This window comes from Rhinoderma darwinii, chromosome 6 (genome assembly GCF_050947455.1).
Source record: "Rhinoderma darwinii isolate aRhiDar2 chromosome 6, aRhiDar2.hap1, whole genome shotgun sequence".
Classification (NCBI taxonomy): Eukaryota; Metazoa; Chordata; class Amphibia; order Anura; family Rhinodermatidae; genus Rhinoderma; species Rhinoderma darwinii.
The window spans coordinates 50406479-50431747 of NC_134692.1; the positions used below are offsets into that span (position 1 = coordinate 50406479).

At 41.8% G+C, this 25269-nt stretch overlaps 1 protein-coding gene across 1 annotated transcript in view; it reads left to right on the top strand.

The window, feature by feature from the left end:
* The window catches only part of TSPEAR (thrombospondin type laminin G domain and EAR repeats), a 103027-nt gene extending 97655 nt beyond the window's left edge, over positions 1-5372 (top strand). Inside the window, exons 10-12 of the mRNA XM_075831198.1 lie at positions 2040-2230; positions 3826-3927; positions 5219-5372. Of these exons, the coding sequence (XP_075687313.1) occupies positions 2040-2230; positions 3826-3927; positions 5219-5372 (447 nt within the window). The remainder of the gene's footprint in view (positions 1-2039; positions 2231-3825; positions 3928-5218) is intronic.
* The last annotated feature ends 19897 nt before the right edge of the window (positions 5373-25269 follow it).

A 25269-nucleotide genomic window follows, 5' to 3' on the forward strand; every position in this document is an offset into this window, starting at 1 on the left:
AAACACTTGCTGGCAGGTTCTCCCGCCAATGACTGCTGATCTCTGGTGATACCAGCATGGGAACACCCTATAATCAGTTTATCGTCTGTGGACCTTTCTAACTAATAGATGTTATCAGACAACCTTTTTAATCATAATATAATTGGGATTTTTACAACTTGCTCATAGGGGAAAACTCAATGACTAATATTTATTGTAGTTCTTTCGGTGTCATTTTAGGTGGAAATTAAATTTAATGTGGGAAATCATTGTTGGCCTGGGGTACATTGGCCCTAACAGAGCAATTGAAGGCTCACACTTCAACTAACAAAAACAGTGCATGTCACATAATAAATCGTGTGGAAGAACTAATAGGCTATTGATTATATTAACCTCAGTAGCAAGTGATCCATTTGTAAATGAGTCATAGAATTTAAATAGAGGAAGGATTACTAAATATCAGACAGTATGCGTTCTAGATAACATGATTTTATAGGCTATTTTAACTTGAATTGGACTAATTTACTTTACTTGGGTCCATTTGGTTCCCCTATTGGACTTTCATCTAGTATACAGCTGTATTCAGCTTGGAGTGTGAATATGCTTCATGTAGGACTTTGGTGCAATGTTGCTATAGATGGTATTGGTAAATTAGATTTTTCCATAATCCAAGATGTTAGCATGGCCTTCTATATACTCATAATATCTGTTAATGTAAAATGGACACATCTCATTCTTTTTGGGGAGGTTATACAAATGATCCAAATTTATTAAAATAAGCAGTTATTATTCAACTATTAAGGCACTTTGCAAAGTGGAGGATGACTCATTATTAGCCTTGTGATGGTAGTGTGTGCGAGTGAACTGGTGATTTCTTTCTATAGCCCAAAGAAATATATAGTACACACAAGAAATCAAAAAATCAAACATCGGCCCTCAAGAATCACACAAGAATGGTATTTAGAATTGTATTGATATAAAAAAGAATATATATAAAAGCAAACAAGCACAATATACTGAATAAAATATATACTACAATATTTATCAATGAAAACAAAATATCAAATATGTATCACAAACATCTATCATATTTTTTTTTAGGCCACTTACTTGTGCAAAACCTGAAAATTTGGAACGATTCTAACCCTCATGTCACACTCACAAAGGTTCCAGATAGTAATGATATGGATGTAGCCATCTTTATCTTGACTCTGATAACTTACTGCAGTGTGATATCACACAACAAAAGCCAGTCATTGAAATCACTGTATTTAATGCGTTAAAAGTCAAGATAAAGATGGCTACATCAGTATGTGGAGCTATTAGGAGGAATCCTCAAAGTTAACTGTCGCAGCCTCTGACATGGGCGGAATACTGTGGTCAACTGAGATTTTCCTTCCATGATTAATAAAATATTCCTCAGAGTCAATGAGTCAAAACAGGTTTTTGTTTAATTTGCAGAGCAAACTATTTTTTTTAAGTCAGGCAAAGAATCACTGGTGACGGGGAATTAGCGAAATTTTCAGGTTTTGAGGGGAGTGGAGCTGAATCAGCAGCAGCTTGGGCTTAATCTGGATCACCTTGTGGTTCAGGTTGAGAATTTAGATTTTTATCCCTAGTAGAACAAAACTTTAGGGCTTCCACAAATGCACATATTGCACCCATATTTAACTGTCCATATGATACGAGTAACACCCAGACCCACCTTGGTTCTACTGAACCAAACTTAAATCACCATAGAACCCTATGGTGATCTTAGTTTGCTCCAGTGGAACCACTGAGGGTCTGTTTGTAACATCTGCAATATGGACAGTTAAATATGGGTGCAATATGTCCATCTGTAGATGAACTTAATGATATTATTGACTTAATTAGTGAGATTTGTGTCAACAGTGTAACTTACAATTGCGAATTTGTGATTAAGGGGAGATTTTTTTATACAACTATGAACGGGTATAAAAACCAAAAAAATGTTGTTCTCTAGCCAGTATTATATGTCCTCTGGTAATGATAATTCAGCCTTAGGATGATTACTTTTGATCTTCCTTTTGACTTTTCAGACCTTTGGAGCATCTGACTGGGAGTTTTTCAGAATAAAGGATCGCTTCTTTCTGGCTGTTGCCAACAGTCACAATTATACCGTGGGGATAAAAATGCAGAAAACGGAAGAATATGCCATCATCTCCACTATTTATGAAATGAACATCACTGCACAGCAGTTTGTCAAATTCCAAGATATCCTCACTTACAGGTAAGGTTATTTTTTGGCTACTTAAGAGCAAATAACTATAAGTACAATCTCTATTGGAAGCCATTGAAGAAATGTAATAAAATTGGCCACCAGCTTCGTCCCAATTGCCTCTAATCCAAATATTGTAATTCAAGTCACTGCTAGCTATTGTTAAATAGTTGCTGCATGCTGGTATGTTAAATGTAAATGTACAAGGACTTCTGAAGTAAGAATTATGCTTCAAGTGGTGCGATTCTGCTGGATTGTTTTGCTCGTATTTCTAGGATTATCTTTAAAGGACTGTGACAAGCAAGAATTAGTCTGCGCGATGATCTAATATCCACTTCCCATTCTACATAATGTGATCGGCGCTGTAATGTAGATTACAGCAGTGTTTTTTATTTAGAAAAACAATAAATTTTGACGGAGTTATGACCTATTTTATATTTATGCTAATGATTTTCTTAATGGACAACTGGGCGTGTTTTACTTTTTGACCAAGTCGGCGTTGTGTAGAGAAGTGTATGATGCTGACCAATCAGTGACCAATCAGCGTCATACACTTCTCTCCATTTATTCAGCACATAGTGATCCTGTGTTGTTCACTATGTGCTGTCACATACTCACACACTAACATTACTGAAGTGTCTTGAGAGTTAATAGACATCGCATCCAACCAGGACGGGATGTCTATTCATCCCTGCCGACACTTCGGTAACGTTTGTGTGGAATTTACAGCACAGCAAGCGTAATCTCGCGAGATCACGCTTGCTGTCATTAACTCCTACACTAACGTTACCGAAGTGTCGGCAGGGATGAATAGACATCCCGTCCTGGTTGGACGCGATGTCTATTAACTCTCAAGGTACTTCAGTAACGTTAATGTGTGTGTATGTGACTGCACATAGTGATCCTGCGTTGTTCACTATGTGCTGAATAAATGAATGGAGAGAAGTGTATAACGCTGATTGGTCACTGATTGGTCAGCATCATACACTCCTCTGTACAACGCCCACTTGGTCAAAAAGTAAAACACGCCCAGTTGTCTATTAAGAAAGTCATTAGCATAAAGCTAAAATAGGTCATAACTCCGTCAAAAATGATAGTTTTTCTAAATAAAAAACACTGTTGTAATCTACATTACTGCGCCGATCACGTTATGTAGAAGATAGGGCACTTATAATGGGGTGACAGAGTCTCTTTAAATAGGGTTATTTTCAATATTCATGTTAGCTTTACACAGCAGACTTTGCTAGAACTAGCCCAAATGTCAATATTAATTGCTTGCAATGTTCCGAAACCAAAGACCATTCAGACATTTTTGCGCATATCCAGTCAGGATAGGTAGCTGAAAATGCAGGTATACTCCCCCTCACAATGAGGGCCATATTGAGGCAAAATAATGTTGGCTTGGTTTTTAAAATGAGCATATTTGTAATGAGCACTTCAAATTTTATTTCTGATTGGTTTCCCTCTTTTGTCCTCATTGTCTGTCTTGTTTCTACCTACTAATGTCTGATCTGTCCGGTAACTCATATATTATCCTCCATCATGATCTTTGCACTATGTAACACAAAGAGCTGAAGCCTTCTCACAAGGTTCTCTACTTCTTTCAGTGCTGTTGACTGGGAGTTTTTCACAGTTGGAGAAGACTATTTCCTAGTTGTGGCAAATTCTTATGATGGCAATTCCTTCTCTGTCAACAGTGTTATCTACAGGTAAGTAAAATAAATGTCTTATATCTCCATAAAGCAGCAGATATATATGATATTTATCTTTGGTATTGAACAGAAATAACTGCTTAACTCTTTTGGGCAAATTTTCAGAGGGTAAAGAATTGCTACACTACAAAATACATCTTGTAGTTAATGATTGTATGTTACCCCTTATCATATAGTGGCAGTAAAACTACCTAGAAGGAAATTAATCAGGTGAATTCAAAGTTACAAGTGATCAAAACATGTTCCTTTAAAGGGGTGTTCTGAAATCGGCAAAAATCTGGCCATGGGGGGGGGAGGGGGATTCCATAAAACAATAAAAAAAAAAACAATACTTGTTTAAAAAATCCCCCTGTGTTCCAGTACGGCCGCTCCAGTGCTCCCTGCTGCTCTTTGTTTTACAGTACTGCAACGATGCTGTGCCCATATACCCATGTGATTGCTGCAGCCAATCACTGGCCTCAGCAGTCTCATGACCTAGTGATTGGCTGCAGCAATCACGTGGGTATACAGGCACATGATCACTGCAGCACAGTAAATGTCAGTGAGCACCAAAGCGGCCATGCTGAAATGCCAACGGATTTGTAAGGTGGGTAAGGCCAACATCACACACAGTTTTGATGCAATTTTTGGATCTGTTTTTTTTATCCAAAATCAGAAGTGGATCCAAAAGGAATAAAGGTATAAAGAAAAGACTGATACATCTCCAATTTTTGTGACCAGTCCCCTGTTTGGCTAAAAAAAACTGCACCAAAAATTGCATCAAATGTTTGTGTGGGAGCCTGGCCTAATAGGTCTGTTTTATGGCATTTTTCCCTCTTAGACACATGTAGTGCCACAAAGCAAACTACAGCTACAATAAAGCTGAATAGTGTACTGACACCACAAATGGCATGTGCATGGCCATGCCATAGTTGCATATAACTTTTTGCCACTACAACATACTGACACATGCCACATACCATCATTTACATTATGGAGATTATCTTTACTTATGGGTATGACTCATTTGCCTAATTGATTCTAAGGATAAGAACTGTTTTACACACCCATAACACTTTAACATCCGTATTATGACCGCACCTAGAACCCTATCGCCGGTTGTGGTTGCAGTATGGATGCCAAATCGTGGTTACATAACAGGCTACTTGGTATTTAATTGTATTTGAATAAGAATGTTCAATGTACTTAAATATATTGTATGACAAAGCTTGGTATTGATATTTACATAATTGTGGGCACATCAAGGCACATGCTACAACTATTTATTACTTCATCTTTTTATTTTCAGGTGGCAGGGCTATGAGGGATTTGTGGCTGTCCACTACTTGCCTACCTATGGCTGTCGAGATTGGGAAGCATTTAAAACTAACAATGGCTCCTATATAATGTACTCCAGTGCCAAGGAGTCAACTGCGAGAGTGCTAAAGCTAAGAACTCTATGAATTCAGGACAGAAAAAGTATAATAGTTCCGTCTGTTTCGAAGATGGTATTTGGGAAAGCAGTTTATGATTACTGCATATGAAAAGGTGTTAACATTACAATTAAATATTAAAAGAAGATGTCTGTGTATAAACACCTTGTTTGTTGCATCTAATGCAATGGTGTATCACCTGGATAGGAAGACCTGGTTGTAGGTACAATTCTAAGGGAATGTTCTTGCACGACAGATTTGTTGCAGACATTTCTGTGACAATTCATTTGAATGAGGCTTGCAGAAGTCAATGCACATGCTGCAGAAGATGCATGGAACTGATTTTAAGTCACAGAAATGTCTTCAGCACATCGGACATGTTAAACATAACCTAATTCTGCTGTTAAAACAAAAACCAGCAAGTTGCAATGACTTGTCACATGGTGTGCAGGGTCAACTATCCTTATCTATAACTCCTAAAATCGTACATGAAGTTTCAATATCAGGGATATATTTAATGTCTACAAATACACATTCAAATCCTATAGGAAAGGGCCAGGGCCTCCATTTTCAGCGGTATGGTTCCTCATACAGCCCTGTATTACAGAGACATCAATAATAAAGCATCTAGTGGAACATGCTACAATTTTCTATCATTTGAAGTCAAACAGGATTCTGACAGAAAAAGACATCTGCATGCTTCCATAGGAAATCATAGGCATAGAGAAGTGGTAGGGCCTCCTACAGTGTTATTGGTGGCATAACATGGGTCTGTACAACCTGATGTTAGCTTCTAAACATACTGTGTGGATTTATTAACTTTTCTCCGCCATTTTTCTGGCGTATTAGAGACGCAAATGGCTGAAAAAAATCAACTTTTGAGCCATTTTCGCCGTTCTCGCCACTTTTCTAAAATGTGGGCGTGGTTAAGCAGAAAGAGCGGGCCACTCACGGCCTGACATATTTACTATAATTTACTCCAGAATCTGGCAGGAATTTCACTTTGTGGCGTGTGGACAGCTTGCTTCCTATTAAGACTTCCATATTAATAGCCAGTTTTAAGAATTTCCGCCCATTGTCTGCACCAATTTTAAAACTTTACTATATACAGTGTGGTAACCCAGCTTCATAAGTGTTTTCATACATATGACCCTATACTTTATATGATTTGGAGCAGGCTGTTTCAGTATTATTGGTAATATTGCTAATATGAACAGGATTATATATGACAAGCCTCCAGAATATAGTCCTATGATAGAGAATAAAAAATCCAAAACCACAATGAAAGTGAACAGTCAATGGATTAATAATAAATTGACAATACTATATATGCACATTTTTATAAGTGCCTCATGGAACAAGCTAATAATATAGCAGGACTAGAAAAACTGTCATTTTTATTTTGCCGTTTGATTTTGGGACAAACTCCAACCAAAGGTATGTTGGATAATTATATGCTCCACTACTAAGCCCGTGATGTTATCTGAATACACTAAGTCATCCTTGTTTATAATCCCCATCCAAGTAATGTATTATTCAGAAGACTTAAGTTGGTTTCCTAATTATACAGATCAGCTCAAAAGCCTTGTGATTTAAGGGCTATGAGGAATGTTCAGCCACAAGTATATCACTTCCAAAGTTAGTTCAATAAGAAGTCATGACCGTTGTATGCATTCCTTTCAACTATATTGTATCTTTATCAGGGGAGTAGCTATAAGGCTGGGTTCACATGAGCATGTTACGTCCGTAATGGACGGAATGTATTTCGGCCGCAAGTCCCGGACCGAACACAGTGCAGGGAGCCGGGCTCCTAGCATCATAAGTATGTACGATGCTAGGAGTCCCTGCCTCTCCGTGGAACTACTGTCCCGTACTGAAAACATGATTACAGTATGGGACAGTTATCCCGCAGCGAGGCAGGGACTCCTAGCGTCATACATAAGTCCCTGCAGTGTGTTCAGTCCACTACAGACGTAACATGCTCGTGTGAATCCAGCCTAAGGGGTGCAGAGACAGCAGTTCGCATCTGGGCCCAAAGATCTTCTAAGATGTCACCAGTATTACAAATGGCACATGTTACACATTTTTCATTAGAGCCCAAGAGCTTTGAGTTACGCCCCTCTAATTGAGCCTGTTTTTCTTTTCCCCAATATTTTGGGTGTGATATAATTTGAATTATTAGAAGAACTCACTTTAAGCACTATAGGGTCCAACATTGTGTTATTAGCCACCTTGTATTCTGGTGGTGTTTTAGTTTTTTGTGCTGTATGATTATTTTTGGTTAAAAGACTGATCATGTGCATGGTAAAGTTAGAAACACTTCAAAAAGTGGGTCTTTCTTACATTAAGGCCAGATAAACACGAGCGTGTGCGTTTTGCGCGCGCAAGAAACGCTGCGTTTTGCACGCGCAAAAGGTACTTAACAGCTCCGTGTGTCAGCCGCGTATGATGCGTGGCTGTGTGATTTTCGCGCAGCCGCCATCATTATGACACTCTGTTTGTATGTTTGGAAACAGAAAAGCACGTGGTGCTTTTCTGTTTTCATTCATACTTTTAACTGCTGTTGCGCGAATCACGCGTGTCACACGGAAGTGCTTCCGTGTGCTGCGCGTGATTTTCACGCACCCATTGACTTCAATGGGTGCGTGATGCACGAAAATATAGGACATGTCGTGGGTTTTACGCAGCGGACACACACTGCGTGAAACTCACAGACAGTCTGCACGACCCCATAGACTAACATAGGTCCGTTTTTCACGCGCGTTACACGGACGTATATCACGTTCGTCTAAATAAGCCCTCAGTCTTACGTGTCCCTATTTGATCTTTTAAAATACTAGGAGGTATGGCCAATATTTCTTTTACTCTTTCTTGTAGCTTAAACATAGTCGTGTCCCAATTGTGTGTCAGACTATACTTGAGTTAAGTTGCCTCCGCTGACATATCCAAGGTTAGGAAAATAGAACTAATAGTACAGGTTTTGAGATTACACATAAAGTATAATTTTGGCCACCATGGAATAAATGTTCACACATAAGACTTGAAGTGAGAAAGAACCAAAATATTTCTTAAGTGTCGCTGTTTGGCCTTTAGAAAAGCTGAAAAGTGCGGTCAGATGACCTTCACAAAATCCAACATTCGTTTTACATGTGGTTTAAATATAGTTGAAGAGTTATGTCCCTGTTGTGTCACAAAATGGTAGAGTTCATTCACCTCATGTAGCCAAGTTTAGAAAACAATGTGTGACAGTGCTGTCCTTAAAATATCACCATGAATAACTGATCGCAGGAATCTTAAAAGGTTATGTACACTTTCACAACTATATTTTTATATTGTTTCTGTACAACTAAAATAAGAAAATAAATATATTTTGCAAATAATCTTGCTTAAAAATATCCAACTGTTTTGTGTGCAGAGCTCCTATGCAGGCCTTTGTGTCTACATGGTAACAGACAACAATCAAACCCCGTGTAGTCTTATTCTCTACCTGTGCCCTGTTTCTTGCTTACACCCATTCTGTAGGTTATAGGACAGTAAGACATAGTAATACATGACTGCAGGATCAGACTACGCAGGGTCTCTTTGTAGTCTGTAACCATAGACACAAAATGGTAAATATTATTTTTTAATAAAAAGTTGGTTGCAAAAGTGTACATGATTTTGTCACTAATAACCTAATGCTATTTTAAAGAAGAATTCCCATAAGTTAAAGGTAACCACTCAACTACATATGAGCTCAACATGTGATAATATACAGATAAAAAGACATCGATTTTATATAGCTCTCACTTTTTTTTTTTTTTTTTACAATGTCCCCTCCTTTCCCATTGATGACTAAAGAGTTGAATAAACACTAGCTGTAAACGTCTTTGCATTCGGAGTTTAGCAAATGCAAAGAATGGAAACCTACGTCGATTTATTTAATTATAAACACTTGCATATACTGTGTTTGCACCCGGCATGTTATTTGTTCTCCAGGGGTAAAAGTAGGAATAAACAGTCTCTCGGCTTCCAAATTCCATGACTGAATAAGAATAGTGCTAGGTCTTCATTTACTGGTGATAAAGGTTCTTCCAGTGTTATTTACCTTATATAAGCTTCTTGTTTTAAAAGGATACTGTAGGTCATTTTGCATTGTAGTGATTTATTGGTCCAAGCTACCCTTATATTTACTTTTTTATGTTTATATATAACTATTATATTTATAATGTGTAAATCAATGAACGTATATTTAAATTGTATTAGTTTTAAATATTATCAATGTATTTATTTTCTATTCTTGACTGAATACAGCTGGGCTTGCCAAACAGATTTTATATGTATTTAACAATAAAATGATGTGAATGAAATTAGCTTTTAAACTCATTTAATTTAACTATTGAAATATATCCTTTCATATATAAAAAAAATGTGTATCCTCCACATGTGCTTAACCTTAGGGATGCATTATGATGCAACTCTATGGCAGTACATCCTCAGACTTTTGTTGTAGAACTGTGGACAGCAAAAAATTACCACTGAGCACTGTTTTATCACTTTAGAAATAAAATGGGCTTAAAGTGTAACTAAACATTCAACAAACTTCTGACATGTCATAGTGAAATGTCAGAAGTTTTAATTGGTGGAGGTCTGATCACGGAGACCCCACCAATCGCTAAAACGAAGCAGCAGCTCTCGTGTGAGCGCTCAGCCACTTTGTTTCCGGTGAGCTTTTTCCAGAAACCCGATGTAGCGGAGTATGGGCTCAAAGACTTTCTATTGAGCCCATAGTTCAATGCATTGATTTCCGGAAAAGGCCGAACAGAAACGAGGCGGCTGAGCGCTGACACGAGCGCTTATGCCACTTCGTTTTAGCGATTTGGGGTCTCAGTGCTCGGACCCCCACCAATCAAAACTTCTCACATGTCACTATGACATGTCAGAAGTTTGTCGCACGTTTAGTTAGGCCCCATGCACACGACCGTAAAAAACCTCCGACCACACGGTCCGCAAAAATGGACCCTTTCACTTTCATTGAACGCGGACACTTTTCCGTAGTGCTACGGATGGGTGTCCGTGCTGTAGAAATGTTTCGAAAATTATGGAACATGTCCGTTCTTTTGAATTTTGCGGGCCGTGCTCTCATACTTTATATGGGAGCACGGCCCGAAAATGCGGGTGGCAGTCGGCGGCCGGGCCGTGATTGCGGGCACGGTCGTGTGCATGGGGCCTTACACTGTAAGAGCAGTGAGACTATGGAAATCTCTGCCACAAGATGTTGTTATGGTTAATTTGGAATTCAGGAAGCACATTCGATTCCTTTCTTAAAAGATATATTACACGTTTTATGTGCTAGATTGCTGGAGATGCGTCATTGATTCAGGGATACCATATTTTGTGTTGGGATTGAATTCTTCCTCCTAATATGAAGCGATTGGCTACTGACTCACACAGGTTTTTACCTTTCTCTGGATAAACACTGTACAATTATAGGTTAAAATTGATGAATTCCCCACCTCTCCAGTGCATGATGCTCAAGTTGACCCCCACCAATTTACATTCGACGAGCAATGATGTACTGCTGGCTGCAGCGGTGATGAAACTATGTATGGCACGTGACTGTTGAGTCCAGTGATTGGCTGCAGCAGTCAGGTGCCGTTATGGCAAGTCATCTTTCTGGGAATTAAAACTAAGGCAAGTGGGAGACCACGGGATCATTGGTGCTGGAGCGGTGGGGGTTAAAACATGTGAGTACTGTTTTTTTTTATTTTACAAAATTTGGTGCTGCTAGTTTTTTTTTGTTTTTACTTTCGGACAACCCCTATAAAGCTCCCTGCACAACAGATGCGAATGCTGCAGATTTGCACATGTAAAACACCTGTGACATTTTCACATGTACTGGAGCCCTACAGGGAACCTACCAGCCCATCTCACTGACAAATCCATCCCTTCATTGATGGGATCAGTGGCGATGTCACCAAGGCAATGACATTGGCCCTCATGACATCATGCCCCCCCCCCTATCATCACAGGCTATGGTGCCTTAAAGTAGATGTCAGCAGCCTTGTGATATCATTAAACCCCTGCTTCATAGTTTAGCCACAGGTCTTGATGCTCAATTTATAGGGCCGACACCCCATGTGAAGTCCGACCACACACAGACCTGTAACAAACTTGCCTGTGACGGTTTTAGTAAGACCCTATGCACACGACCATAAAAATCGTCTGTAATTGCGGACCGCATTTACGGTCCGCAATTACATACACAATTTACATCTATTGTCCACAGACACCTTCCCGTTTATTTATAGGAAGGTGTTCGGGCCGTAGAAGTGTACCGCAGAAGATAGGACATGTCCTATCTTTTTTTTTTTTACGGTCCGTGCTCCCTTACTTTGTATGGGAGCACGGGCTGAAAATGCGGGCGGCTGTCCGCAGCCATCGGCGGCTGGCCGTGCCCGCAATCGTGGCCCATGTTTTCAGGCACGACGTGTGCATGGGGCCTAATTCTGTGGCCTGAAATATGGTATGGTAGAAAATATCCCTGACATTGCCTACTATGATAGTGTCACTTCTGTCAGGTCATCACCCCATTGGTGTTATCACTACATGCTCTGATACCCTACAGGTAACCCATCAACTTATGTCCCTGACAATACCCCTGATGAAGCCATCAGTGGTGACATCACCAAGTCAGTGATTTTGACTCGGTGAGGTTACAACTAGGGGCTCATGTGCCTGACAACGCCTTGATGACATCATCAGCAGTGATGTCACCAAAGCTATGACTTGTGATGTCAGACAGACATTTCTCTCACTGCTGCAGGAGAAATGTAGCATAACATGTCGGCAATTCCATTAAACGGCCCTATGGATGCTCATATGCCTGACAGGAAGGGGCATCTTGTGTTAGAAATTGAAGGCAGGAGAAACATGGTGTACAAACTACTAAGGTGGTAAGAGAAAGGCAATACTACTGCTGTTACTACTACTAGTAATAATAAAAATAATAATACATAAACCTTATCACTAACAAATTCTAACAGTTCAATATGTCCGTAAACAAGGTACAGTTAAAAATGGGAAATGTCAGCACTGAAGTATAGCAGAACTAGTACTGAGAAATTTCACACAGGAAAGCTAAAACATTAAGCGAGTACGATTGCCTTGTATTCTCACAATGTCTTCAAAATTTACTAGAACTCTGTTGGTTACAAGTCCAAAGACTCAGAATGTTCAGAATAGTTTTAATCACAGGCTTCTGCCTTAAAAATGTTCTTCAAATAAAAATAGTAACATTAAGCTAAGTCCTTATACACTGCTTGTGTCAGGTGTTTAATATAGAAATTGTGCACTTACTGCTTTTCCCAGCTGTGTCTTTCCTCCTAAGAGCTTAGCTATTACACACGCTGGCACTTACAAATACTATAAGGGTATGTTCACACGAGGGCGTCCGTTACGGCTGAAATTACGGGGATGTTTCAGCCTGAAAACATCCCCGTAATTTCAGCCGTACCGGCATGTGCAGGCGCTTGAACGCCGCGTCAATTACGGCCGTAATTAGCGCTGCTATTCATTGGAGTCAATGAATAGCGGCTCCAATTACGGCCAAAGAAGTGACAGGTCACTTCTTCTACGCGGGCGTCTATTTACGCGCCGTCATTTGACAGCGGCGCGTAAATATACGCCTCGTGTGAACAGACAAACGTCTGCCCATTGCTTTCAATGGGCAGATGTTTGTCAGCGCTATTGAGGCGCTATTTTCGGGCGTAATTTGGGGCAAAAACGCCCGATTTACGTCCGTAAATAGGCCGTGTGAACATACCCTTAGTCTTCACCACTCACCAGTAGACTTCAAATGACTGTCCTGCAATACATCTTTCCTGGCCATCCTCCGTGTGATGTAAATATGAGAGTGGGTAATAATTGGACTGCTTTTTGCTGTAGATACAGCATATGGACAAAAGTATTTGGACACACCTCTCAATCGTTGAATTCAAGTTTTTCATTCAGTCCCATTGCCACAAGTGTATAAAATCCAGCACCTAGCCACGCAGTCTGCCTTTACAAACATTTGTGAAAGAATGGGTCGATCTAAAGAGCTCACTGAATTCGAGTGTGATACTGGAAGGCCTTATTCACATGAACGTGTTAAACGTCCATGTGACGGGTGTTGAAACAACGTCCGTCACACGGACCTATATAATTCAATGTGGCTGTTCACACGGCCATTGTTTCAATGGACCGTGTGGAGGGTCCGTGAGAAAATAGGACATGTCCTATTTTTTCATGCTTCACGCATTCCTCCATAGACTCTAGTCTATGGGGGATGCGTGATATCGCGTCCCGCAGCGCAGAGCACAGATGCACCTCAAACGTGAAAAACGCCAGTTTTTCACGTCCGAGATGCGCAACACCCATGTGAATCTAGCCCAACAGGATGCCACTGTAGCAACAAGTCAGTTCGTGAAATTTCTTCTATCCTAGATATTTTACAATTAACTGTGAGTGGCATTATTGGAAAGTGGAAGCATTTAGGAATCATGAAAGCTCATCATTGAAGTGGCAGAAAGTTGCAGAGCTGGATCACTGAGTGCTGAGGCAAATAGTGCATAAAAGTCGCCAATGCTCTGCTGATTCAATTCCAAACCTCCTCTGGCATTAGCATCAGCACAAAAACTGTGGGCTGCGAGCTCCATGGCATGAGTTTCCATGGCCGATCAGCTGCATGCAAGTCTTACATCACCAAGCACAATGCCAAGCCTCACAGTCCAGTCACCTGACCTCACGTCACTGACTCAGGTCAGGTGACTAGACTGGTCCACTTCCGGGCCAGCACGCACCGGCCTCACTCACTGAGTGATGCAGCTGCCTATGCAAACGTCCATTCATCGTCTGATATAGCATCTTTTTTTTTGTGACCCAAAAAATGGTCGCTAGTTGGCAGCACAGCTCCCTGTGTAGATATGGTGATGGGCTGCTGACATGATGCAAATGCATGGGGGCAAATGGTCGTAGTTACCAACAATTGGTCCTTGTGAATGGATTTAACAAGCGCTGATGTTCTGAATCATCGATCTGCACTCATTTTCATGGCCAGCATCGGGCTGTCTAAAAAGACCCTAAAGGAATTGAAGGATCGAGACTTCATTGAAACTAAACTAACTGTTCCCTCCCAGTATTCAGAAGAATGTGTGTTCTCTTTATCTTATCTGTCTCTGTCCCTTAGCTTATTTCCTCTGACATAAAATTGTAGCTCTACAGAGTGAGCATTCTACTGTTGTATCTGCTGAGCATAGGCATCGGGAGCCTGCAGGGGGCAGATGCCCCTCCAACAGTCAATTGCAGAGAAACCGTATCTAGTGTCTCACAGGACTGGATAGGGAAACTATATGACAAGGGGCCGTGACTGAACATTTTGTATACTGCAGTTTGCTTGTTCTTATGGAGGACAACAGCGAGAAAATCAAAGAAAATGTGAATTCCAGGTAATGAAAGTAATAGGGAAATTTAATTAGATTTACAAGGCTAGATAATTGATGAGGAGAAGTGTTTAAATGGAGGTACACTTGGAGCACTAAACAGAAAAATAATTAAATCTAGCTGCCAGCAAACAAAGCCTTGTCTTCAGAGTCACCATCACGAATTTCTGGGCCCCATACAGCCAAAGAGTCTGGGCCCCCACCAGTACCGAGGGTTGGACAACGGAAAGTCGTGTGCTCATATTTGTACATTATGCACGTTAACTGATTTTCGTACTGTTGTCAATCACAGTGAACGAAACCATGGGTCAGGCACATGACCGGTTAATGCCCTGGATTTTGTTAAATTCAGCCAAAACGTATCCCACTGTATGGCATACAGTGGGATACTTCACCCGGGGGATGGCCCTGGGGAAACTCCATAAATGGACAGTGACGTTAGTAGGTTTCCAAAGGGCTGGAGTCCCTAGGCAGAGCTTCTACTAGCGCTCTGCCCGGGGAGACTCCGGCGCTGTTCCTGATGTCCATATTTGGACAGTAATGTCAAGAGCTTCTCCAGGGCCAAAGTCCAAGGGCAGAGCGATTGTGATGCTCTGCCTAGGGACTCCGGCATTGGGAAGCTCCTGACATCTCTATCCATATATTGTTGTCAGGAGTGGTATACGTTTTTTATTGCGGACTCTCTTGGGACTGAATAGCATAGTCTACTACGCTATTCCATCCTTCATAAAAAATTAAACCCCATTCACATGAGTTTGATTGTAACTTGTAGTGAATTTTCAGTATACAATCCGCACCGAAAATAGGAGAGTTTTAGCCATGTGCCAATTTAAAAGCAAATTGTTCTTCTATTACTCTTCCAACCTACATGTATTTGGTCTTTTTTTTTTTCTGGTCTTGTTTTCCTGTTTATCTATCATCTATCTATCTATCTATCTATCTATCTATCTATCTATCTATCTATCTATCTATCTATCTATCTATCTATCTATCTCATATCTATCATCTATCTATCTATCTATCTATCATTAAAAAAAAATGCTATCCAGGACATATCCAGAAAAGAGGTGAAAACCATTCCCCAGGCTACTGCCCAAAGTAAGAAATACAAAGACAATTTAAAATACCACCTGGCCAGGCATACAAAAAGGGTACAATAGAGTATATTCCATACATATATTTCACCTACAACCTTATGTATATAAACCTAAAAAGTTGGTACAGCAAAAAAGTTACTAAGCATGATCTAGATGAGAGAGAACAATTCTCGACATAAGGCTCAGGAATTAAATTGGCCTGTAACCAAAGAAAATGAATCCACTACACATGGTGATCAGCCGATATGACCTATCCATCCCATCGTGTATATTGAACACGTAGCAATCCAAATGCACAATTGAGTCCAGGGTTAGCCCATAAAATGTAACAGACACGTGCCAGTTATTATCTAAATGCAATTATTTTGCCAAAATTTTTTATACGGAGAAGCACATAGATGGTCAGGGAACAAATCCACTATATTCATCTGCAGATTATTTAATTCCATGTCCGGAACAGATACGACACTGCTTCTAAGTTCGGCAACCAGCAAAAGGCAATGTGCATTCGTCCACTTATTCGATGAACTCCAAATTCGAGGACAGATCATGCTCATAAAGAAATGGACTGCTATATCGTACACATGTGTCCACTATGCAACACCAGGTTTGTAGAGGCCAGTGTGACCGGTACAGCAGCGTGGTTTGCGGCGTGGTATAGTTTTCAACCACGCTGGAGGTAATTGGTGTGATGACATCACACACAACCGTGCAATAGGCTAACGCGTTTCATCCCCATTGGGACTTCCTAAGAGACAACCACAATCTATTTGTCTATATATCTAATTTATATTGATATATAGTATAGTTATAGGCTTGTGCTACACGGCGACTTTGGCTGCGACTCAGGTCGCACAGCAAAAGATTACTATTTTACGTAGCTTACATGTCAAGCAATGACAGTGAATGTGGTCGCAGTCATTTTGCTTGCGATTTAGGCTACTGGACAAAGCGATTTTTGGCCATTGGACCTGTGTCGTGGCTAAAGTTGTCGTGTAGCCCCAGCCTAGAACTATACTATATATCCATATATATGAGATAGATAGATACTCATTCAGTGGCGTAACTATAGGGGTCGCAGCAGTCGCTATTGAGACCGGGCCCCGAAGTCAGGGGGGCCCGCGGTCCCCTGCACCACATCAATGAAAGTTACTATAGTTCCTGGGGCCTATGTAATAAACTATACGGGCACTTGTTACTATAGTAACTGACAGTACTTAGCCTCCTCGTTCCGGAGTGCAGCTGAGGTCCTGACGTCACTGGGCTGTGAACAGCGCATGACGTCACGACACTTTGCCATGCGCACAATATACGTTCATACGAGCGCTACTTACCCTTCATTCCGGTCACTTTCTCATACTGTGAATCGCTGACACGGACGTGTCAGCGATTCACAGTGTGAGCAAAAAGGGAAATGAAGGGGAAGCAGCGCTCATATGAGCGCTGCACCCCCTTCAAAACAGCTGATTGGCGGGGGTCCTGGGAGTCGGACCCTGACCCATCAGCTATTGATGGCCTATCCGGATAGGCCATCAATGTTTAGGAACTGGACAACCCCTCTTTCCAATAAATAAATAATTGGAAAGAACAATGTGAGGTTTCCCCATTTTTATAACCAGCCAGATACAACATTACAGCAGTAGGCTAGCATTACAAGGGTGGCAAAGGCCACTGTTTTTGGGCTTTCCCAGCCTAATGATAACAGCCTGCGGCCACCCCAGTGCCTGTCCATCACTACAGATGGTCGGATACTGGATCGTACCCGGCTCTTTCCGGTACCCCTGGTGGCGGTAGGGACCGGGGTAACAATTGGGGTTAGTGTTAGCCTCTTCATGTCTAACATTAGGCCCCACCTTAGTAATGGGCGTTGTCAATCAGCCAGCAGCCATTACTAAGGCGGTAGTAATAAAGTTTAAAAAAATACAAAGACATAGAAAAAATATTTTCATTTAATAAAAATCCCACACACAACCCCCGTTTATCCATTTTATTGAGAATAAAAAAAATGCCGTTATCTAAGTAGTCCTCGAATCCAAAGTAGTCCAACATCCGAACCTGTAGAAAAGCACAATCACACAAAAATAATTAGTAACACATAAAAAAGCAAAACAATTCTTATACTTACCTTTCCTGGTTCCAGCTCTGGAACACAATGTCAGGGAGGTGGGCCCTATATCTAATCCTATCATGTAGACAAAGAAATGGCGACAGCACAATGCGAACACTAATGCCACCTAAGCCACTATAAATAAATATGCATTACTGCTAAATCTACTTACAAATAGGGAGGTTCTTAGTGCACATTTTGATCAAAAAGTGTTTGCCCACATGCCACGACAAGTCGACCCCTTTAAGGTGGGGACCTACTCTGCACATGCACCCAGAACTGGGACTAAGCCTACATATATATCTGGGGATGGTAGGAACCAGCATTAAACTAATTAAAATCACCCAGGGCAGAATGGGAGGAGTGCAAGAGCAAAAATGGAGGCAGTCACTAACCCCACATATATGAATCACATAAACACAACAAAAGTTTGAACAGCACATTCCAACAAAAGGATACAAAACGTGTTTGCAGGTGCAAGAACACCTGTGACTGCAAATATACAGCAGACAAAGAAATGGCGACAGCACACTGCGAACACTAATGCCACCTAAGCCACTAAATATAAATCCTATCATGTGTGATACTCTCTGCTGAGCCTATATATCTAATCCTATTCATAGCTATAGGGTCGTAGTGCTATAGATATGCTATATACATATACATACACGCACACACTTTTTTTTGGGGGGTATATGTATTGGGGCTATTTCCCCATATGTTTTAAGACCTTAGTGATACCCCTGGCTGCTATTGCTGCATCATTGGGTCACTTAGGAGACCCAGTGATGCAGCTGAACGCTCCGGGCCGTCGGCCATGAGAAGCTTAGGGGGGGGGGGCAAGAAGAACCTTAGCATCAAGGCCCATGAGCCTTTAGCTGCTACGGGGTCCGCAGCAGGAGGGGGCCTGTGCCTCCCGCTGACACACCCTCCCATGCCCGATGGCGCCGCTAGCAGCTGTTATGGCTGCTACAGCGGTAGCGACACCGCTATGGGCCCCACACCGCCAGGCCCCTAACATTTAAGGGCCAGGCAGCACGGACCCCCTCATGCCCGGTGGCGTCGCTACAACCAGGAGGGAGCAGATACAATTAGTTACTACAGGCTGCAGGCCACGTTAGGCCTGCAGACTATAAGGCACTGGGAAACTCCCTGCGCAGGCCAGCGTGATGACGTCACTGCATCACACTGGCCTGCGCAAGCGTCCCGCCCGGAGGATGTGCAGTGCTCTGTCCGTCGCAGGAGCAGGGCCTGGTAAATACAATTTTTTTTGTTTTTGGGGAGCGGTGTGGCAATATACAGGGAGGGATTGCTGTGTAGCACTATATACAAGGGGGCAGCAGGGTGGCACTATATGCAAGGGAAGGGGCTGTGTGGCACTATATGCAAGGGAGGGGGCTGTGTGGCACTATATACAAGGGGGGCTGAGTGGCACTATACACAACGGGGAGCTGTGTGGCACTATATACAAGGGGGCTGTGGCACTATACACTAGGGGGGAGCTGTGTGGCACTATATACAAGGGAGAGCTGTGTGGCACTATATACAGGGGAGGGCTGGGTGCCACTATATGCAAGGGTGGGAGCTGTGTGGCACTATATACAAGGGCAGGCTGTGGGGCACGTTATGCAAGGGGGGGGCTATGTGGCACTATACACAATGGCGATCTGTTTGGCCCTATATACAAGGGGGAGCTGTGTGGCACTATATACAAGGGGGGCTGTGTGGCACTACTACGGGGGGTGGTGGCACTATTTACAAGGGGAAGGGCTGTGTGTTGCAATCTACAGGGGGATGTGTGTGGCGCTATCTACAGGGGTCTGTGGGTGGCACTATCTACAGGGATCTTTGTGTGGCGCAATCTACAGGGGTCTGTGTGTGGCTCTATCTACAGGGGGCTGTGTGGCACTATCTACTAAGGGGGCTGTGTGCCACTATATACACGGGAGGGGGATTGTGTGGCCCAGTCAAAAGTTTGCTATGGGGCCCAGTCTTTCCTAGTTATGCCCGGGATAGATAGATAGATAGATAGATAGATAGATAGATAGATAGATAGATAGATAGATAGATAGATAGATAGATAAACAGGAAAATAAGACCAGAACAAAAAAAAAAAAAGACTAAATACATGTAGGTTGGAAGAGTAATAGAAGAAGAATTTGCTTTTAAATTGGCACATGGCTAAAACTCTCCTATTTTCGGTGCGGATTGCGTACTGAAAATTCACTACAAGTTACAATCAAACTCATGTGAATGGGGTTTAACTTTTTATGAAGGATGGAATAGCGTAGTAGACTATGCTATTCAATCCCAAGAGAGTCCGCAATAAAAAACGTATTCCACTCCTGACAACAATATATGGATAGAGATGTCAGGAGCTTCCCAATGCCGGAGTCCCTAGGCAGAGCATCGCAATCGCTCTGCCCTTGGACTTTGGCCCTGGAGAAGCTCTTGACATTACTGTCCAAATATGGACATCAGGAACAGCGCCGGAGTCCCCGGGCAGAGCGCTAGTAGAAGCTCTGCCTAGGGACTCCAGCCCTTTGGAAACCTACTGACGTCACTGTCCATTTATTAGATAGATATTTATTTGAAAAAAAAAAAAGTGTCTTATTATTACTATTACTGTTCTCACTCTTCTGACAGCCTGCCAGGAGAGGGGACTGTGTAGCACTATATACAAGGGAGGGGGCTGTATGGCACTATATACAAGGGAGGGCTGTGTGGCACTATATACAAGGGGGGGCCGTGTGGCACTTTATACAAGGGGGGCTGTGTGGCACTATACACAAGGGGGAGCTGTTTGCCACCATATACAAGGGGGTACTTTGTGGGACTATATACAAGGGGGGAGCTGTGTGGCACTATATACAAGGTAGGGCTGTGTGGCACTATATACAAGGGGGGCTGTATGGCACTATTTACAAGGGGAGGGCTGTGTGGCGCAATCTACAGGGGTCTGTGTGTGGCGCTATCTACAGGGAGCTCTGTGGCACTATCTACTGAGGGGGCTGTGTGGCACTAGATACAAGGGATGGGGACTTTATGGCACAGTCAAAAGTTTGCTATGGGGCCCAGTCTTTCCTAGTTATGCCCGGGATAGATAGATAGATTAGATAGATAGATAGATAGATAGATAGATAGATAGATAGATAGATAGGAGATGAGATAGATATTTATTTGAAAAAAAAAGTGTTTTATTATTACTATTACTGTTCTCACTCTTCTGACAGCCTGCCAGGAGAGGGAGGAGTAACGGCAGGTCTGCAGGGGGGTACGAGGGGAGGGCCCACAAGGAATGCCGCCTTTCCGACGGGCCCCTTTTTTTCAGCCATGTGGCCGGGTCCCTGACGGCAGTACCACTAGTACTGCCCTGATGGTGGCTCTGCTTGTCTCTATATGTCCCTGCTCAGAGGAAACTCCCTCAGGCTAGTTATCACGCCTATAATGAACCTTATTAATAGTATGTGTCAGCAAACACTTCTGTACAGAATAGAATCTGAAATTTTGATTGAAACTTCTAAACTTCTACATAAAAAAATTATATATTTATACTGCCCACAAAAATGGGCTGCTGATAGTCCATTGTATCCTCTGAAATAAAACAGTTGTGTCTATGTAGCAGGATGATGATCTTATTCCATTTATAATTTATTTATTACAAAAAGTAATTTTATTTATTTTATATATAATTAACCTATTATAATGTAAAAATATGAACTTTACTATGAATGAGGGAGAAACCTGTGTAGTTTCAATTCCTAATGGCTTCTGTTATTTCTATGAATAATAAATTTCCCAAGGCCACTAATTATTTTATAGTTGCCGTTGGTGAAATATTTTTTTTTTATTGTGTGAACAATAAAAAAATGCAAAGGTTCATAGCATTTACTTATAGTCTAATCTGCCTTACATTTTAAAATTGCTGTTTAAACATAGACCTTTTTTGGATATACACCATTTTAGGCCCTAAAGTTTTGTATTTCATGGGGAGAATATCCTCATCAGACTCTGTTCACACAATGCTTCCAGTGCATACATTGAACAGGTCCATAGACCCCCTATGGGTCTTTTTGGCATTTGACGGGCTTGTATACACCAGAATACCTAATTGTATAGGAAAGTGCAGCCTGCTTATGAGCTTTCATATGCAGCCGACCACTGCAAAAACCGTATACCACGCAAAATATTTTTTTCTAAAATGGTGGCCTATGGTCAATGTATATAGATGTGGGGCATACAGTTGCATAAGTCAAAGATTTATGTTTGCCACATACGTTAGGAGATTTTCCCAGCATTTTTGCCGAAAGTCTAATACAGCCAGGGCCGCCATCAGGGCAGTACAGCTGGTACTGCAGTCAGGGGCCTGACCACAAAAAGGGTCTCGTCCGCTTATTAGTAACTTTAAACATTTCTATCAGGGCCCCAGCGTTATAGTTACTTGGAGAAAGGAACGGACCCTTCAATGTAATAGGACCCATTCCTTCCTCTGAAGTAACTAACACTGAGACCCTGAGAAGACATAAGGGAAGCTGCCGCATGAGCAGCATGAAATCAGGAGCTCCGTATGGAGAGAGCCCTCCCACCAGACAGGTCCTTCTCTACACAGTCGACTAGACCCTGCAAGACTGGTGAGTGCCCCATACTCCTTAACATCCCTCCTGACCCCACTTGTATAAAATAAAGTGGGGTTTTTTATTTACCTTTTTTGCCGCTATTTTCGTAATTGCGGCAAAAATGGCGTGGTGGATTTGTCTCCTATTTTCTGTGCGGATTGCACACTGAAAATCCACTACAAATTACAATACAACTGCTTGGGCTTTAGGGAATTCTGCTGATTGTTAAATCAGCAGCATGCCTATTATGTTGCAAAATTTCTGCGCATTTCACCCTTTGCAATGCAAAGGGTTAATTAGCTGCAAATTTTTATCAAAATCTGGGTAAGTTCACAAGTAGCATAAACACTATGGATTTTCCACAACGGATTTCATGGTGGAAAATCCGCACCGTAATACAATAGCAGCAGAGTGGATGTTATTTGAACAAATCCCATCCACACACTGCATAAAAAATGCACTGAAAAGCCGTTGATAAATTGACCTGCGGTACGTTTTTTTAATCCACAGCATGGCAATTTATGTTGCAGAATCGCTGCTTTCTGTTGTGGGTTTTCTCCATTGAATTCAATGGGGAGGTTAAAACCCGCAACAAATAGCAGATGTTGCTAATTTTGCATCGGAAAAGCTGTAATTCTGCCACAAAAAAATTGCAACTCAGAAAAAAAAAAGCTTATACTTATCCAAAACTCTGGGCTTCTGCGTCCAGCCCGGCCTCCAGGGATGGCATTTCATCCCATGTGACTGCTGCAGCCAATTACAGTCTGCAGCGGTCACATGGGTTGATATGTCATCCTAGGAGGCTGGGCTGCAGGACATCAGAGAGACGCGTGGCATGGTAAGTATAGGCTTTTTTTTTTTAACCTGCCTTAGTGCTCCTTACATCCTTGCAAGTGCTTCACCTTCTCTTAAGGCACCCTCTACATCGTGTTATCTCCCTACGTTTATCTTGTACGTTGGAAAAGCTCCTTTTTTTTTTGTAGGATGGAATACCGTACTAGACTCTGCTATTTCATCATGAGAGATTCCACAAAAAAATGTATACTGCTCCTGACATCACTATATGGACAGTGATGTCAGGAGCTTCCTAATGCCGGAGTCCCCAGGCAGAGCATCACAAACACTCTGCCCGTGGACTTTGGCACACAGAAAGCTCCTGACATCGCTGTCCTTTTATGAACAGTGACTTCGGGATTTTCCCCGCGGCCATTCCCAAGGCGACATATTCCATTGTATGCCATGTAGTGGGATACGTTTTGGCTGAATTCCAAAAACTCCAGTGTATCAACCAGTCACTGACTGTTTCATTCACTGTAACTTGACGTCAGTAACAAAATCAGTTACTGCATATAGCGTACAAACGTGAGCGCTACACTTTCCTTTACCCACCCCCAGTAATGGACGCCGGAGGCCCAATCTCTTTGGCTGTATGGGGCCCAGAAATTCCTGGGGCCCTGAATACAGCATCCGATGCAGAATGCCATAATTTTTATTTCTGTTCAATTGGAATCAAATTTGAGAAATATGGAGGTACAATATGGCCGATTAGACTTCTATGGGTGCTTTATTAAGAATCCGTACTACTCAGAGCTGATTCTGTCATGTGCATGATCCCTTAAACTGGTTGTCTGGCATTAAAAGCTCAATGACGCCCATTCAAGCTGCCCTTGAAAAGACCCAAAAATTACTCAGATTTAGAAATCAACATATTCTCTGGTATTCATAAGCTGTTTATTCAATTGTGAAAAAAGAAACAAGAGTGACTGGAAAGTAATAATAATTTTCTAAATGAATGAACTAAAATAGTGAGAAATTATCATTCCAGAACAGATCGTGTTGGTAAAAGCATGATTAAGGCCACTGCACAGTAACTTTATTGTTGTGTTGTGTTGTATTAACTATGTATTGTTTGTCTTATAGATGTCATTACAAAACTGCATGTATTTTCTATGTATGTTCCATAGTCAATGATTATATTTTATAATGTTAAAGAGTTACAGATGCAGCGATCTTTATCTTGAACTTTAACGCATTAAATACACAGCGGCAAGAAACTTTAACTTGACTTTTCCAATTACTTTACAATGGCTTTTGTTGTGATATCACGCTGCGGCAAGTTATCGAGTCAAGATAAACTGTTCTACATCTGTACTGTACTTTCAGCAAATGTTTGATATGTCTAGAGACATATAAAAAGTTTGGATTAGTGGAGGTACGGGTGCTAAAACCCCCACCATTACTGAATCGACGGTGCAGAAGCAGAGCGCCCTGCATCTTCGGCTGTGCTCGGCACTCCCTGTTAGGCTGGGTTCACACTACCTATTTTCAGGCGTAAACGAGGCGTATTATGCCGCGTTTTACGCCTGAAAATAGGGCTACAATACGTCGGCAAACATCTGCCCATTCATTTGAATGGGTTTGCCGACGTATTGTGCAGACGACCTGTAATTTACGCGTCGTCGTTTGACAGCTGTCAAACGACGACGCGAAAATGGACTGCCTCGGCAAAGAAGTGCAGGGCACTTCTTTGCCACGTAATTTGAGCTGTTCTTCATTGAACTCAATGAAGCACAGCTCAAGATTTACGAGCGTCTCAGACGGCTCGCAAAATGCGAGGAGGAGCATTTACGTGTGAAACGAGGCAGC